At 41.5% G+C, this 15,428-nt stretch overlaps 1 protein-coding gene across 1 annotated transcript in view; it reads right to left on the reverse strand.

Moving 5' to 3' along the window:
- Positions 1-5,905: 5,905 nt before the first annotated feature.
- GAD2 (glutamate decarboxylase 2) overlaps positions 5,906-15,428 on the reverse strand; it is a 75,997-nt gene continuing 66,474 nt past the window's right edge. Inside the window, exons 15-17 of the mRNA XM_003786746.2 lie at positions 10,647-10,754; positions 10,249-10,338; positions 5,906-6,079 (exon numbers count right to left, since the gene is read on the reverse strand). Of these exons, the coding sequence (XP_003786794.1) occupies positions 5,906-6,079; positions 10,249-10,338; positions 10,647-10,754 (372 nt within the window). The remainder of the gene's footprint in view (positions 6,080-10,248; positions 10,339-10,646; positions 10,755-15,428) is intronic.

Consider the following 15,428-nt stretch of genomic DNA (forward strand, 5'->3'; position numbering starts at 1 on the left):
TGTGTAGACATATTCGTGTATGTGTCTGATAGGCAGATACATTAAAAGAACAGATAGGCTAATACATTAAAAGAACATATGTGTAAAAAAAAAAGAACATATGTGTAGACATACTTGTGTATGTTTGATAGGCAAATATGTTAAAAGAACAAGATGGCTCTGCCTGGCTCTGTTAGTGGAAAATACATACAGAAATGTGGACAATTGTCTGAGGTCATGAGAACCAGGTTAAACTCAATATTGTGTGGGGTTTAAATTTAGAGCAAGGTCTATTCACCTGATTGGAATAGGCAACAGTTCTGTTATCCTGATAAGCTGAGAGCTGTTAGTTGATTGTACTTATAATCTACACTGGATACTCCACAGACAGTGCTGATGATAATGTTGCGGGTCTAAACTTGCCGGGTAGGAAACCAGTGAGCAGAGCTGGCCATGGGTGAGCAGTCGGGAAAGTCCAGGGAGGGGGAGTGTTAAAGGAGGTGACATGAGCTGATTCACAGAATTCATATAGAATTAACAGAACAAGATTTGTTGAGCGCTTCTTGGGTTCCAGGTGCTGCATTAAGTGCTGTACATAGATTTTATTTAGTCTACACAAGAACCTTGTGAAATAAACAGACAACCATCTGAATGGGAAAAGATATTTGCATAGTATGAATTGAACAAAAGTGCGATAACTAGGATCTACAGAGAACTCAATTAATCAACATAAAAAAACCCAATCATCCCTTATATCAATGGTCAAGAGAGATGACTAGAACCTTCTCCAGAGAAGATAGATGAATGGGTAACAAACATACAAAAAAAAAGTGCTCATCACCCCCAATTATCAGAGAAATGCAAATCAAAACCACCCTTAGATAACTGTCATCTAACCCCAGTGAGATGGCCCACATTACAAAATCTCAAAGCTGCAGATGCTGGCATGGATGTGGAGAGTAGGGAACACTTTTACAGTGCTGGTGGGACTGCAAAATAATACAACCTTTTTGGAAGGAAGTATGGAGAATCTTCAAGGAACTCAAACTAGACCTCCCGTTTGATCCTGCAATCCTATTAATGGGCATCTATCCAGAAGGAAAAATATCTTTTTATCATAAGGACGTTTGCACTAGATTGTTTATTGCAGCTCAATTTACAATCACCAAAATGCAAGGACAACAACCAAAATGCCCACCAATTCAGTAACGGATTAACAAGCTGTGGTATATGTATACCATGGAATATTATTCAGCCACTAAAAAAGATGAAGACTTTACACCTTTCATATTAATTAACCTGGATGGAGTTGAAACACATTCTTCTTAGTAAAGCATCATAAGAATGGAGAACCGAGAATCCAATGTACTCAATTCTGATATGAGGACAACTGATGATCTAGGACATGGTAGGGGGTGGGGGAATAGGGGAGTGGAGGGAGGGAAGAAGAGAGGGGGGTGGAGGGGTCATGGTGTGTGACACACCTCTTGGGGGTGGGACACAAAGAAGGACTTTACCTAACAAATGCAATGAGTGTAGCCTAGTTCTCTGTACCCTTAATGAATCCTCCTCCCTCCCAAAAGAACCTTGTGAACAGGTTGCTGTTGGAAAACTGGGAATCAGAGTCGGGGGGTCAGCTGAGCTCTAGGTCTCACCACTGGTGAGTGGTGGGGCTGTGACTGGGTCCCAGGTGATCAGCTGCAGAGCCAGAGCTCTGGATGCTCATGAGAGATTGTCTCCCCAATGGAGAAGGAACGGGAAATGCTTGCTAGGTGGAGGGGATAACGTGAACAAAGGCAGGAATGTTCAGTGCCTCTCTTTATTTGGCTGTTGTCTTTGGTTCCCCCATAAACTATACTACAATAGGCTTCAAACCCCATCCTCTTCCCTTTTCTGTCGCTCCATCCTCAGCACCTATTTGAAATCCTATTTTTTTACTCCCAAAGGCATCCCGGAGCAGACCAGGCACATCAGACGTCTATTCATGTCATCACCCATTATATGCCTACAGTTTCCTAGTTTTTAACATTCTCAGATCTATTAGCCTCTGCTCCTGAGAGCCTGGGAGACAAGCCCCTGAACACATAGACCCACAGAAGTCCAGAAATAAACTCAACACAATGGAAAATACCCAACAGCATGTGCACAGCTGTGTGTATATATAGAGCCTTGTACCCACCAGTCCTGAACCACACAGCCTTGCTGGGTTACCTGGGCCATAGGCCATGGGCTACAGAACAGAGAATGGGGGAAGTGAGAATGCCCCCTAGATGTTTGATATTATTACAGTTTTAGCTGTGATAATGGTGGTGAGGACACTTACGAGTCCTTCTCTTTTAAAGATTCATATAAAAATAATTTATTATTGGGGAGGGAATGGATGAAACAAGATTAACCACATGTCATCATGTGACAAAGTCCGAAATAAGGGCCCAAGACATGTCCACACTTACACATTTATTTGGGTTTAGAGAGACAACACAGATAAAATACTTTGATCATACACAGTTTATATTTGGTAAGAAGAACAGGTTGCCACATGTTTGTATAGCTTATTTTTTTGTTTTTTATTTTTTCTGTCTTCAGTAATGGAATGTCAATGCCATTCAGAAACACCAATTGGAACAGTATTTTGGTGCACATAACTAATACGTACACGGTGTCTGCATTTAGCATTTGAAAATAGAAGACCACGTGCAAGATGATACCCGGTGTGAGGTTCCTCGATGGCTGTCTTGCTACTATATTTACACCTGTGCTTTCTTTGTCCATAATTGGAGGAGTAGCCAATGGCAATGCCCAGCAGAGTCAACACTTGCGATGGTGACACTCCCTAATTAGTTTCCTCTACTCTTAAAGACAAAGTCGTGTTCACCTTGCATTTTGTGAAATCACACAATTCTCAAAGGAGGTTTCTCAGTACGGGGCTTAGCTGGGGGGCGGGGATATTCTCTATCAGAGCTGATGTGGAGGGCATTGAGTTTTGAAAAGAGAGAGAGAGAGAGAATAGTAACAGATACACATGTTGTTTTCATATCAAAGTTCAATACGGCTACCACACAGAAAAAGACATACCAATAATATATTGTACAAGCTTTCACAGAAACACATGTTGATTTGCAACACTGTACAGTTCAGCTCTAAAGTGCACGACCCCAATTTGAGGTGACAAGACAGTACTCTATCAATGTAAGAAAGGCAACACAGTCACACACAATTGGTTTCCTTTCCTTTCCTCACGTCCTGTGACAGTACATGAAGTCCATCCCGTGGTCAGGTCTCAGATAAAGACATATCACGCTTTTATTTTTCAAGTATCTTAAATAATAAACACAATATTGCTGTATAAATGAAAATGGCCATGTCCATTCTGATTAAAGCTAAAACCAAACTTTACTTTTCTAAAATTTATAAAGGATGGTTTCCATAAAGACCTTTGGCACTGGGAATTTGGGCTAATATTCAAAACAATCTTCCTTCCTTCCTTCCTTCCTTCCTTCCTTCCTTCCTTCCTTCCTTCCTTCCTTCCTTCTTTCATCCTGCCTCTTTCCTGAGAAGATTACAATCCTACTTTAAGGAGTATTTATTAAACTAGTGGGAATCACTAGGCTTTTATGTATCCCTTCCCTGGGCAGTGGTTGGTAGGGACTTCCCTGTGTAGGTCTCAGCAAGGCTGTCATCAAATTTGAGGAAGTGGTGGGGGGCGGTTGTTAAAACAAATTTAACCTATTGGTTAAAATTGTTTTGCTGGAATTTCATACACAGGCACACGTTGTCCTTTTAAATTCTGTCAACCCACGAATCTGAAAAGCAGCACTCAATGGATCTGCATCCTGGGGTAGAGAGGGGTCGTACCACCAACTTCTCGAAGCAAGATGGCAGGTTGGACCAGCTAATGACTCTGCCTCCGAGGTGGCACCTTCAGACCTGAGACTCAGGACATACGGGCAGCTATGTGCTTATTCTCAGCAGCCAGTTTTCTAGAAAGGAAAGGGATGCTTGGCCATTAGACAGAGCCTAGAAGGGGAGGCTATTCCTTCGTGAAACTCTGCTGCTCAGAGGAAGATTTATTTGTAATTGTCACAGTGAAACCATCTCTCTTCTCGGTAGAAAGGGCCCAAAGCCATGTTCATATCAAGCATCAGTGTTTTTGAATATAACCTAGGAGAAATAACGTGTGTGGAGGGGGGCAAGCTTGTGAAGGTTTTAGATGGTTGGTTCCTGTGGTTATACAAAGGGCATTTCTACTTGCGGTAGGATAACACCCTTTCTTTTCACCTGTGTATCTGGAAAATCGAGTTTTTGACCATTGAATTGCCTGGTCCATACAGAAAGGGCAAATATTTCTAAATTATTACTTGCAGCCTGCATATAAAAGTTTATGGTACTCCTATGACACTTGGGATCTGACAATCTGTGCCCCCTTAAATATCCCTGAAAAATTTTTGTTAGCTCATGTCTCTCCATCAGGTTTGCAGGGGAAGAAGGATGTTTTAAAATTATTATTAATATTTTGGATTCTGAGGATCTCATTACCTCTGCACATGCTGATCACTTTATATCTTGACCAGAGACAGGGGAGAGAAGGTCTTAGGTTGATATCTCAAAATGTAGGTCAGGAAGCTCATTTCACGAAAGGGAAATCACCACCCATGGAATAGAAATTATTCGCGATCTTAGTGATAAGGGAATCTAGCAGGAGAGACTTTTGTGGGTAGGAATGGGGAAGGAATAGAAATAAGCAATAATTCAGGAGGTAAATTTCTCTTTCCTGGACAATACCAATATGGCATCCAGCATGATGTCATTACTGTCACACAGAGATCCGGTCTCTCAAGGCTGAGTTTCATTTTCTAGGCTTACCATGTTCTGGGAACGTGCTTCTTTCCTCTTTGCTCATGCTGATTAATTTTATTTTTTCTCTAATTAATCCAGATGACCTAATAAAAGAATATTGTTTGGGAAGATGCCTCAAGAACCCGCATCAACATTGTGTTCAAAACAGGCCAAATTGGGAAGCCCAGTGGAGACGATACCTAATTTAATCTAAGGTGGAGCTTGGCTTGCCAAAGTGAGTCTGCTTAGGGTCAACTGGGTGGAAAACTTGAATGGGAAGAGAATCTCATGGCCAATCTAATCAATCATTTTAAAGAACTTGTGTATCTTTTGAAATACTGACTTTGGGAATGTGTTAAGCCAGAACATGCATAGAAAGAAGGAATCATACCCTTTAAGAATGTTTGTAGGCCTATGTTTTAAAATAACTTTGCTGTGTTTGATGGGACCTCCATTAAAGGAAAGAGGGAAAAAAAAAAAATCTGGCTTCATTTTTTTATATCTGCCCCTGCAGTTTGTATAACCCATATAAAATAAAAATCTATATGTTACAAAATAGGATTTCTTTTTTAATATATATATTTTCCTTTTGTAAAATTATATGTATTTAAATACATTTGAAATGTTGCTATAGGTAAATTAGAAATTTTTTTTTCTAATACTATGAAAAAGGCAAGAGTTTTTATTGTCAACATACATTTTATATTTACTTTATCCTTTTCACTGCACCCCAAAGAACCTTTTATGATTCAGGGGCAATTTGGCACTATTCATTCCTACTACTCTGAAGTGAAAATAAAGTTTGATTTGCACACTATATTAAAACTAAGGGAAGTCTTTATAATAATTTTAAGCTTTTCCTTATTGATTAGAACACAGCCTTTTGTCACTAATTAGTATTAGAGAGGTATTCTAAACTTAAGAAAGGATTTTTAAAAGGAGCAATGTTCTTCTGATTTTTTTGAACTCTACTTGCACAACACAATATAGAAATAGATTTACTTTGGAACAAACTACAAATACATTCACACAGTTTGTGACAACTTAATTGTCTACCTAGAGAAATGAAACAGCTTGGCGAGCTAGGTTATTATAAGTCTTGTCCAAGGCGTTCTATTTCTTCAATCAGGAAGTCAATGTCTTGGTGAGTTGCGGCCGGGTTTGAGATGACCATGCGGAAGAAATTGACCTTGTCTCCCAAGGGTTGGTAGCTGACCATGGTGGTTCCATACTCCATCATTCTGGCTTTAATCACTGGAGCCACCTGTGGAAAAGATCATACCAGAATGATGACTGTTTCCTCTGGAACTCTCCCTTTAGTCAAAGAACTCAAGAGCAAGCACCATTCGTAGCTTTTAACTAAATAATCAGAACCATATTTGTTTTCTCTGGAAGGAATTGCCTCAAGTTTTCTTGGGATCAGAGTTCTGTAACAGTTCAAGATGTTTAAGATCCTGAAGGTGATAAGAGCAATAATAAATAATAGGGGATCAAGTCTTTGTCATCTTATCTTTCACTTTCTTCAGTTTTGGGAGAATGGGAAGCATCCAGTATTGGCCCCAAGGCTAAATAGTTTGGCAATAAAACATTTGGGGGAGTTCTGTACTCTTTAGGCGATGTAAAAACATTGAAATAAAACATCGTTCAGACAATTGTTACCAAAAGGCAAGTTTCAATGTCAAGTGATGTATAAAGATAAATAAGATTCTGATAACTTCTGTAAGTCCCTAAATCTTTCTAGTCAAAATCAGGTTCCCATCAGGCCCCATCATTTGTCAGTTACCAGAGAGAAAGTGAACAGACAGACTTCACCTTTGCCCCTTCACTTCTCATTCTGAACCTAATTTCTTCATCTACAAATGAATGTGGATGATGATTCCAGCCAGAGCTGAGATTTTCTGATTCTAGATTAACAAGTTCCTCATCTCCATTAACAAGTTCCTCCCTCCATGGGAGGGCGATGTGAAGAAGAATGTTTCTGTTGCTTTGATCCTTCTTTTATCTAAGGGATTAGAATGTACGCAGAGCACAGGCTCGTTATGGGGGATAAATATAAAAAATAATTGAAATATGTCAAGACTAGGATTAAGTTCAGAAAATAATTCTTCTAGAATATTCTATCCCAGAAAGCATGAAATTTATCAGTTTATGCTGCAAGGTATGTTAAGTCAGTGTAGTTCTGGAGAAGAGAAATCCAAAATCAGAAAAGGAATCCCAGATCTACATGGCTGCAAGAATTTAAGGAAAAGTCATGTAAATATTGAGCAGAAACACTATGAACGGGGGTGGGGTGGGAGGAAAACCTGGCCTGCTGAACCAGGAAATCTAGAGGGCCTATAAGAATGTCGTTATGAATGTGGTTATGGTAACCAATGACCGTTAGAAAGAGACCATCAGTGACCAATGATGGAGGTGCAGAGAGGCCAATGAAAGACTTGCAACCAATTTCAAATGAAGAGAGTATTTTACTTCTGCTAGGGCCTTTGCATCACCTCCTCTCTAAACTTTTCTCCTTCATGAGAGAGACCCACTTGTAGCGCTCTTTGGAAGTGCTCTAAAACTTTCTCTTTGTTCTTCCTAAATAAAATCTCTCTTTGTTACCTTGGAACTTGTGTAAGTTACTTTTGCTTTCTATCCACATTGCCTGAGCTACTTTAGTTTTATTTTAAGTTTCCACTCACTTTTGCTTTTTTTTTTGAGACAGAGTTGCACCTCGTTGCCCTGAGTAGGGTGCTATGGTGTCATAGCTCACAGCAACCTCAAACTCTTGGGCTTAAGCAATGCTCTTGCCTCAGCCTTCTAAGTAGCTGGGACTACAGGCACCCACCACAACACCCAGCTATTTTTTGTTGCAGTTGCCATTGTTATTTAGCTGTCCCAGGCTGGGTTCGAACCTGCCACACTTGGTGTATGTGGCTGGTGCCCTCACCACTGTGCTATAGGCACTGAGCCTCATTTTTGATTTGATTACCCTGGTGCCTCAGTTGAACTTTCTAGCTCAGCCAAGTAATTGAACCAGATCGATTTGGTTTGGGGCACTCCCAACCCCCAACAAGTATTCCTTCATTTTATCCGTATAGTAAATCATGCTTGCTCTTTAGAACTGATAAAATAATGACAATGCTTACCAGTGAATTAAACTCTGGTTATTTTTCTTAGCTGCCCAAGCAAAAATACATAAGAATGGCACTAATTATTAAGGACAATTATCCCTTAACTTTTCAGATGAATGCAAATCAAAGGTCAACAGAATAATGTCAACAAAATAATGTCAAAATGTATCTGATTTTGTCATAAAGTGAGACTGAATTCCCCCCATTCCTGAAGCAAGCCAAGTTGGCGGAAATTGCAGATGTCTAAATACATACAACTCTTGATTGCTTCCCAAAATGCAGATGAACTAAAATTAGCTGGAACATGGAACATCTACTTCATTGTTTGTTCACTAATTGTAAATTGAGAAGGAAAATAAGATTCTGACTATTTTGGTGAATATATAGAGCTTTCACTTATTTCTAGGCTTTGTTGTTGTTGTTGTTGCTGGATTCTCGGTTTTGCTGAGAAAGAGAGAAGCTGTATGTTGAAGAATTCACTAAAGGCCTAATCCGTAAGAGCTCTTTGGGGCTATCTTAAGAGTTTTAGGGTACTGTTTCTCCCTTGTGCCATTAGATTTTTCAGTCTTTTGGAAAATAACCAAGGGACTCTTGCATAATTTGAACCCACATTTGTTTTCTCCAAAGAAAGCTCATAAAAAAGCATCATGAAATAAAAAACTTACAAGATACCATAGAAATGTATGAGGTTTGACAATTAAGTTTGCAAACTAATCCTAGAAAGAGTGCCACATAAGAGTACCTTATTGCTGAATATCACTATGGTCACCTTCAAGGTATTCCCCTTGTGAAGCTATGCACCAACTCCAGGGCCTAGTCCACCCTTCTAAGAAATTTTGGAACTCTTTTTTCTGGAATGACCATCAGAGTCCTTTTTGTACAGCACACATATAACAACAATAATGAATGACTCTCAGTAAGACACTGCCACACATTAACATAAAAACAGCTATGGGCTCGCTGCCTGTGGCTCAAGTGGCTAAGGTGCCAGTCACATACACCTAAGGTAGTAGGTTTGAATCCAGCCCGGGCCCACCAAACAACAATGATGGCTGCAACCAAAAAATAGCCGGGCGTTGTGGCAGGTGCCTGTGGTCCCAGCTACTTGGGAGGCTGAGGCAGGAGACTCGCTTGAGCCCAGGAGTTGGAGATTGCTATGAGCTGTGATGCCACCGCATTCTACCCAGGGGGATAGCTTGGGGCTCTGTCTCAAAACAAACAAACAAACAAACAAAAAAACAGCTATGAGACACTGATATACCAAGGTATGAAACCTTACCAAGTTGTTTGTATAGTGCAGCTAACTTGCATTGTGGCAAATTTGCCAACTTAATTGTCAGACCTTTGTATGACAACAGCTCTGATGGCCATTTCAGAAAAAGAGTTTCCAAGTTGCTTTAAAGGGTGGGCTAGACACGGGAATCAGTGCATAGCTACCCAAGGAGAATATTTTGAAGGTAACCAGTGGCAACAGTCCTTCCTGTATCACTCACTTCCTATGGGCTTTACCTGATCTAATGCCTTATAAAAGTTGAGCCTGGGACACTGTTGACACTCTGAATGATGGCTGTTTATACTGTTCTTTGCCATGTTACATTCTGAGGGTCGCTGGTGCTCTAAAGATTCCACAGGGGCAGGCTGCAGCAGCTCACACCTGTAATCCTAGCACTCTGGGAGGCTGAGAAGGGTGGATTGCCTGAGCTCAAGAATTGGACACCACCCTGAGCAAGAGTGAGACCCCGTCTCTACCGAAAATAGAAAAACTAGCCAGGTGTTGTGGAAGGTGCCTGTAGTCCCAACTACTTGGGAAGCTGAAGCAAGAAGATGGCTTGAACCTAATAGTTTGAGGTTGCTGTGATCTATGATGCCACTCTACACTGGGTGACAGAGTAAGACTCTGTCTCAAACAAAACAAAACAAAACAAACAAATAAACAAACAAAAAACATAAGGTAGCCTTGACATCTCAAGAAGGTCCACAGCAGCTCCATTTTCTAACCATTTCTGGTACCGGAAGCCCATGTTATCCTGGTAATTGAACATCAACTTCGGTTGGACAATCAGTCAATTTCAGCCATGGTTCATGCTACTTTGTGAATGGCAGTAAACATAAACTGGCTCTCAGAAAACAAGCAAGTAGAGTTGTTAAAAGGCAGGCTCTATGGAGCTCCATATGTCTTGACCTTACAGGAGCCCACAAAAGGGAGAGGGCCCTGCACCAAGGTCCGATACCTCCTGAAGATACACACATACATCGTGAAGAAGGCACTCGCATGAAAAGTGCAGCGTACACTCACGTCAGAGGAGCCTGGAGCACATACCTTTGAGAGGCGACTCATTCTCTCTTCGTTGTCTTCCAGAGTCCGCAAACTTGGAGGTATGTACCAGAAGCAGACGTTGGTGTGCTGAGGCTACAAGGAGGGAAGGAAGAGTCACACCCAGCCCAAGCCAGCAATTTTGAAATTTCACTTCCAATCTATTTATTTGGCAGGTTCGCCATACGATTCCTACTTTAAATCAGGAATTGCCTTTGGGGGACCCGACTTCCTCAACATGATAGGAGTCATTTGTCAGTTGGATTCTTATTCCAGCTCAGAATAGCTACCCCTCTGGGATGGTCCCACTCACCTGGACAGCACGTCATTCGCATCAAACAATTTCAGTGGTAAGAACTGGAATGGACTAAATCTTTTGGGATGGTGGAAACCCGAGTACGTACCTTCCCATCAAACACCATCTCATATCCTTCTCGGTTTTTTATGATATTGTATAAATACTCTGCCAGCTCCAAACACTTATCAACATGAGCTTCAAACCCAGTAGTTCCCTACAAAAAAAAAAAAAAAAAGCTCATTAGATGGGCTGGGAACATGGGACGATGAGTGATCCCTCTGCAGACAGATGACCTGCCTAGGTCTTTCATTTCAGCGCATCTGACCCTTCATTGTTCCAAGACTGTCTCTACGCTTTTCTAGCACTTAAATTTTCTCATCAATGCTCTCATCCTCAGGTGATTTTGTTCCCCTTTTTTTACTGCTTTCTGCTGCAGACTTCTTTTCTTCCAGAGCCTCCAATCCCTAGCCAATTATTTTGATTACTCATGGGGAAAATTTGTCTCTGCTATTCGCAAGAGTAACCACGGAAGTCATTAATAACGAGAGAGCTGAGCTATTCTCTTCCCGAAGACAAGAAGCATCATCAGAGACCCCCAGGAGGCCACTTACCCCCACCCGACACCTGAATTTTCCATTCCCAACCCCCACTATATCTGTTATAAAACAAATAGGGCACAGTGCTCAATGAATTTGCTGAACAAATGGATAAGAGAATCTTAGGGAGCTCACAGAGGCTCTTTTAGCCTGTCATTCTGCCAGGAGCAGAGAATTCTCCTTCGGTGACAGATAAATGACTCATGTGTCTGTAATGGATGAACGTCACCACCGAGGTCTTTCAATGGAGCTGCGCTTAGGAAAATCATCACAGCGGTCCTGGGCTGAAGCTAACCAATGTCAGGACATACAAGGGGATTATTCTCAAAATAGCTTCCCTCTTGTGTTCTTCACATTTTCTGATTTCTAAAAGAAAGCTTAGAAAAACAGCCAGTGCTCGCCCCAGCAGCACTTTGAACTGGCTTAGCAGCAACTCAGCCAACAAGGAAGATGGAGGCAGCGGCTTCAGCAAAGACGATGTGGGTCCCCCTGCCTGTTTACACACAGCTCAGTAGGGGCCCGGCATGGCCCAGTGGTGTGTGACATCCGAGGTATGATTAAGAACAAGTTGCACTGGAGAAATCCAGTGGGTTCAGAAATCCATTTCTTTGGAGATTGTTGGCCCAGCTGATTGGCTCAAGGAAGGCTGGTAGGTCCTAATGCCTCAGTGTTCCAGCCAGCACCATGGCTCCATTGACTGTGGGTGCTAATGAAATTAGAATTGGCTTGAACCAACCTGACAATTTGGGTCCACTTGGGATAGCAGAAGAGAGGAAAGCTAGTTGTCCTCCAAACTGCGTCCTTCAGACTAGTCTAGAGTTGGGTTTAAACTATCATGTATCTGATCTTGGACATGGCCAGAGCCACCCTCGCTGACCCTGCCTGCTGTGTGGCCTTGGCTACTCTCTCTGCTCAGACAGGAGTGAGAGTGCCTCTCTGACTCTCCACACAGGGACACAATTTTCTTTTTTTTTTGGAGAAGCCATCTGTATCAAAACCAGATGGTGTTAAATATGGAGCTTCTCAGGTCCCAACCCAGGCGCCCAAATCAGAATTTCAGGGAGATGGACAATGTTATTTCATCTTCTTCAGAGCTCTCACTGTGAACCGAGTATTCAGCAACGACCTCTGTGTCATCTTGGGCTTTATCATCTTGGGTGCTGGCCATGAGTCTTCTCTGCTTCTTGAAGCCTTTTTATAAAGGCTCTGAGCAGAGATGCTGCTTCTGAAATAACTGCTGAATCCCTTGCTGATCTCTTGCTTTTTATTGCCACCCCCCTCACTCAGTCCTTCTTACTTTTCACCTGGGCTATAGCTCCCAAATCATCCTTCAGTCATGAAGACTTTCTTGTAGCTCAGAAAATACACTGCAGCTTCCTGGAACAGCCTTCTCACAGTGTTGTGGGCTAGAATTCTGTATCTTTTACCTCTTTTCTTCAAGACCCGTATCAAAGATCATCTCTTGATACATCATTTTTGACTCTCAAACTAGGACTGGATTCCCCATCTTTTAATTGCTGCTGGAGTATCTGTGTGTCTTTTCTGACCAGATCCATTCTGTCTTACATGACAGCTCTCTGTGAATTACCCTTACCCCGTCTGGAAAACAAGAGCCTCCTTCTCCCATTCAGCATCAGGTATGATCATACATGCTCAAAATCTACTTACTAAAATAAATTCATATTTTAGACAGAAAGTCAACGTTCAATCATTCAGCAAAGGATGTCAGGTGTCCATCTGCTTTCAATAATTTTTTCCTGTTATTTTTTTCCCTCGGCCATTGCCAGTTTCTTTATTATCCATTTTTAATTGCAGAGCCAATGCAAGGAAACCTGCCAATTCGTGTAACCATGTATAAAAACAGGGATTTACTATGAAACCTCTGTTGTCACATATTAAGCATCCTTGCAGGCCTAAAAAAAGGAAGAGTAACTGGGCAGTGCCTGTGGCTCAAGGAGTAGGGTGTTGGCCCCATATGCCAGAGGTGGTGGGTTCAAGCCCGGCCCCAGCCAAAAAGGGAGAGTAATCTTGAGGTTATTTCTTTTAGTCAGTTGTTGAGTTTTAGCCACTGTTGCAACCTGTCAAAGTGGAAAATAATCGCGAAGTCTTAGGATTCCATAATAAAATGCAGATGAAATGAAAGGTCTACTGCATAAGAACAGGGTCGAGGGCAGGCATGGTGTCTTTGCTGATGAAACTTGCATAGTTTATCCCCTTCTAGAATGGCCTCTCAGCACCTCAAAGCAAGAGTCTCACTTTTTGCACAATCAGTTTGTTTTAGACTTAATATGGCCATCATCTGTCCATAGCTTCATTAGTCATGAACAGATGAGTTTGAAGAATAATGATTTATTTACACTTAGGTTACTATGTCTCATGGGGTTTACCTTGGGAGAAAAGGTGGGGAAGAGGCGAGAAAATCACATTCTCCAGGCACCTCTGAGAACAGAGGCTTCCTGTGAGTTTTTGATGTGTGGATATAATTATCTTTACCTTTGATCTAGATTACAGGACTGAGCTTATTATTTTAATAACTATTATCATTTCATTTTGCAAAAAAAAGAAAAAAAAAGAAAAAATACAGCTTCAGGTTGGAAACCAAATGGACGTTTCTGGCCATTTAGGTGTCTAGATACTTGAGGTTTTATGTAAGGGGTTGAAGGACACGTTCTTGTGAGTGATGCTGCCGCAGTGATTTTTCTCTTTCCTCCTTTCGTCCTCTCTCCCTGTGCTTTTATTTCAGTGCTTTAAGAACCGGATCTCTTGCCCTTACTTTAGACTTTGTCTGGTCCTGCTGTTGGAGTTACACCTGATGTCCTGCAAGTTATTTCTCTAAGAACCAAAGGGCTGCACAGAGCTGGAGGAGACGCTTCAGGTAAAGAAAGAGCAGGAGGAACTGATGAACCATGAGAAACATTTCTATGCAAACACAGCTAATGATCATCCTCTTAATAAAAGCATGACAGTGGGCTGATGAGGAAAATGTGTATTCAGTTTTATTAGACATTTTCCTCATCAGCCCACTGTTGTGCTTTTATTAAGAGGATAATTAAAAAGTATCCAATGTACTCAACCCTACTATGAAACTGATAGTTAGCTATCATAGGAAAGCTATAACCCAGGTTAAGCCCAAGAATACAGGGAAAGGGGAGGGGGAGGGGAGGGGAGGGGGGAGGATGGGTGAAGGGAGGGGTAATGTTGGGATCACGCCTATGATCTATCCTACAAGGCTACATGTGAATCTCTCTAAATGTGGAGTACAAATGTCTTAACACAATGACTATGAGCATGACACGAAGGCTATGTTGGCCAATTGGATGAGACTGTTTCAAATTGTACATGGAAACAACACACTGTACCCCATGATAGTATTAATGTGCACAACTATGATTTAATAAAAAAAAATTACAATGCAAAAAAAAAAAGCATGACAGGAGGAAGAGATGAAGAGAACGATGCTAAAAGTCAGAGGGAACTTGCGCCATATGTAAAGATGGAGGTTTCCTCAACTTACTGCCTGGTATTTATATATTTATCATTTTGTCATTCCCACCAATTGATGAAATGAAAAACCAGCTCCTATTCCAAAATAGCTTGGGAGTGCACCAATAACTTATATTCTTGATTCCTTCCTTTTCTTTTTCCTTTCCTTCTTCCCTTCTGTTCCCTTCCGTCCCCTTCCCTTTTCTTCCCCTCCCTTTCTACCAAATGACAGTGTCACTGCCAACAGAATGAGTCATGCTGGGTGTTGGGGAGCAGGTTCCCATCTTTTAAAAGAGGAAGAAAGGCTGAGGCAGGAGGATCCCTCGAGACCAGCCTGAGCAAGAGCTAGACCCCATCTCTACCAAAAATAGAAAAACTAGCTGGGCATCGTGGGTCCATATAAAGATGGACATCCATCTTTATAGATGTGTAGAAACATTGATGGATTCCACATGCCATTGTTTATAAAATGTTGTACAGTAAACAGAATTGCCTTAAACAGTGGGGATGGGGTATATGGCTAACAAGAAAACGAGAAGGCTTGGGAATGAAACAATGTAATCCGCAAGTATTTTATGGAATCTTCTTTAAATCCATTCTGGGAAAAAAAGAGGCAAGTTAAATAGAAAAAAGGTCTTGCTTAATGCAGAAATAACTCGTAGATGGTTTCAGGGAAGCCTCTTTGGTTGTATTGTCACCATCCAACCAAGTTCAAAGCCGCTGCTCAAGGGGAAGGCAGCACACAGAGGCAGCAGGTGTTAGCAGCAGAGGAAGGGTTCAATTAGTTACACAGAGCACTGAGCAGGGAG

Source organism: Otolemur garnettii, unplaced genomic scaffold, assembly GCF_000181295.1.
Source record: "Otolemur garnettii isolate 467f Iridium unplaced genomic scaffold, OtoGar3 scaffold00019, whole genome shotgun sequence".
Lineage (NCBI taxonomy): Eukaryota > Metazoa > Chordata > Mammalia > Primates > Galagidae > Otolemur > Otolemur garnettii.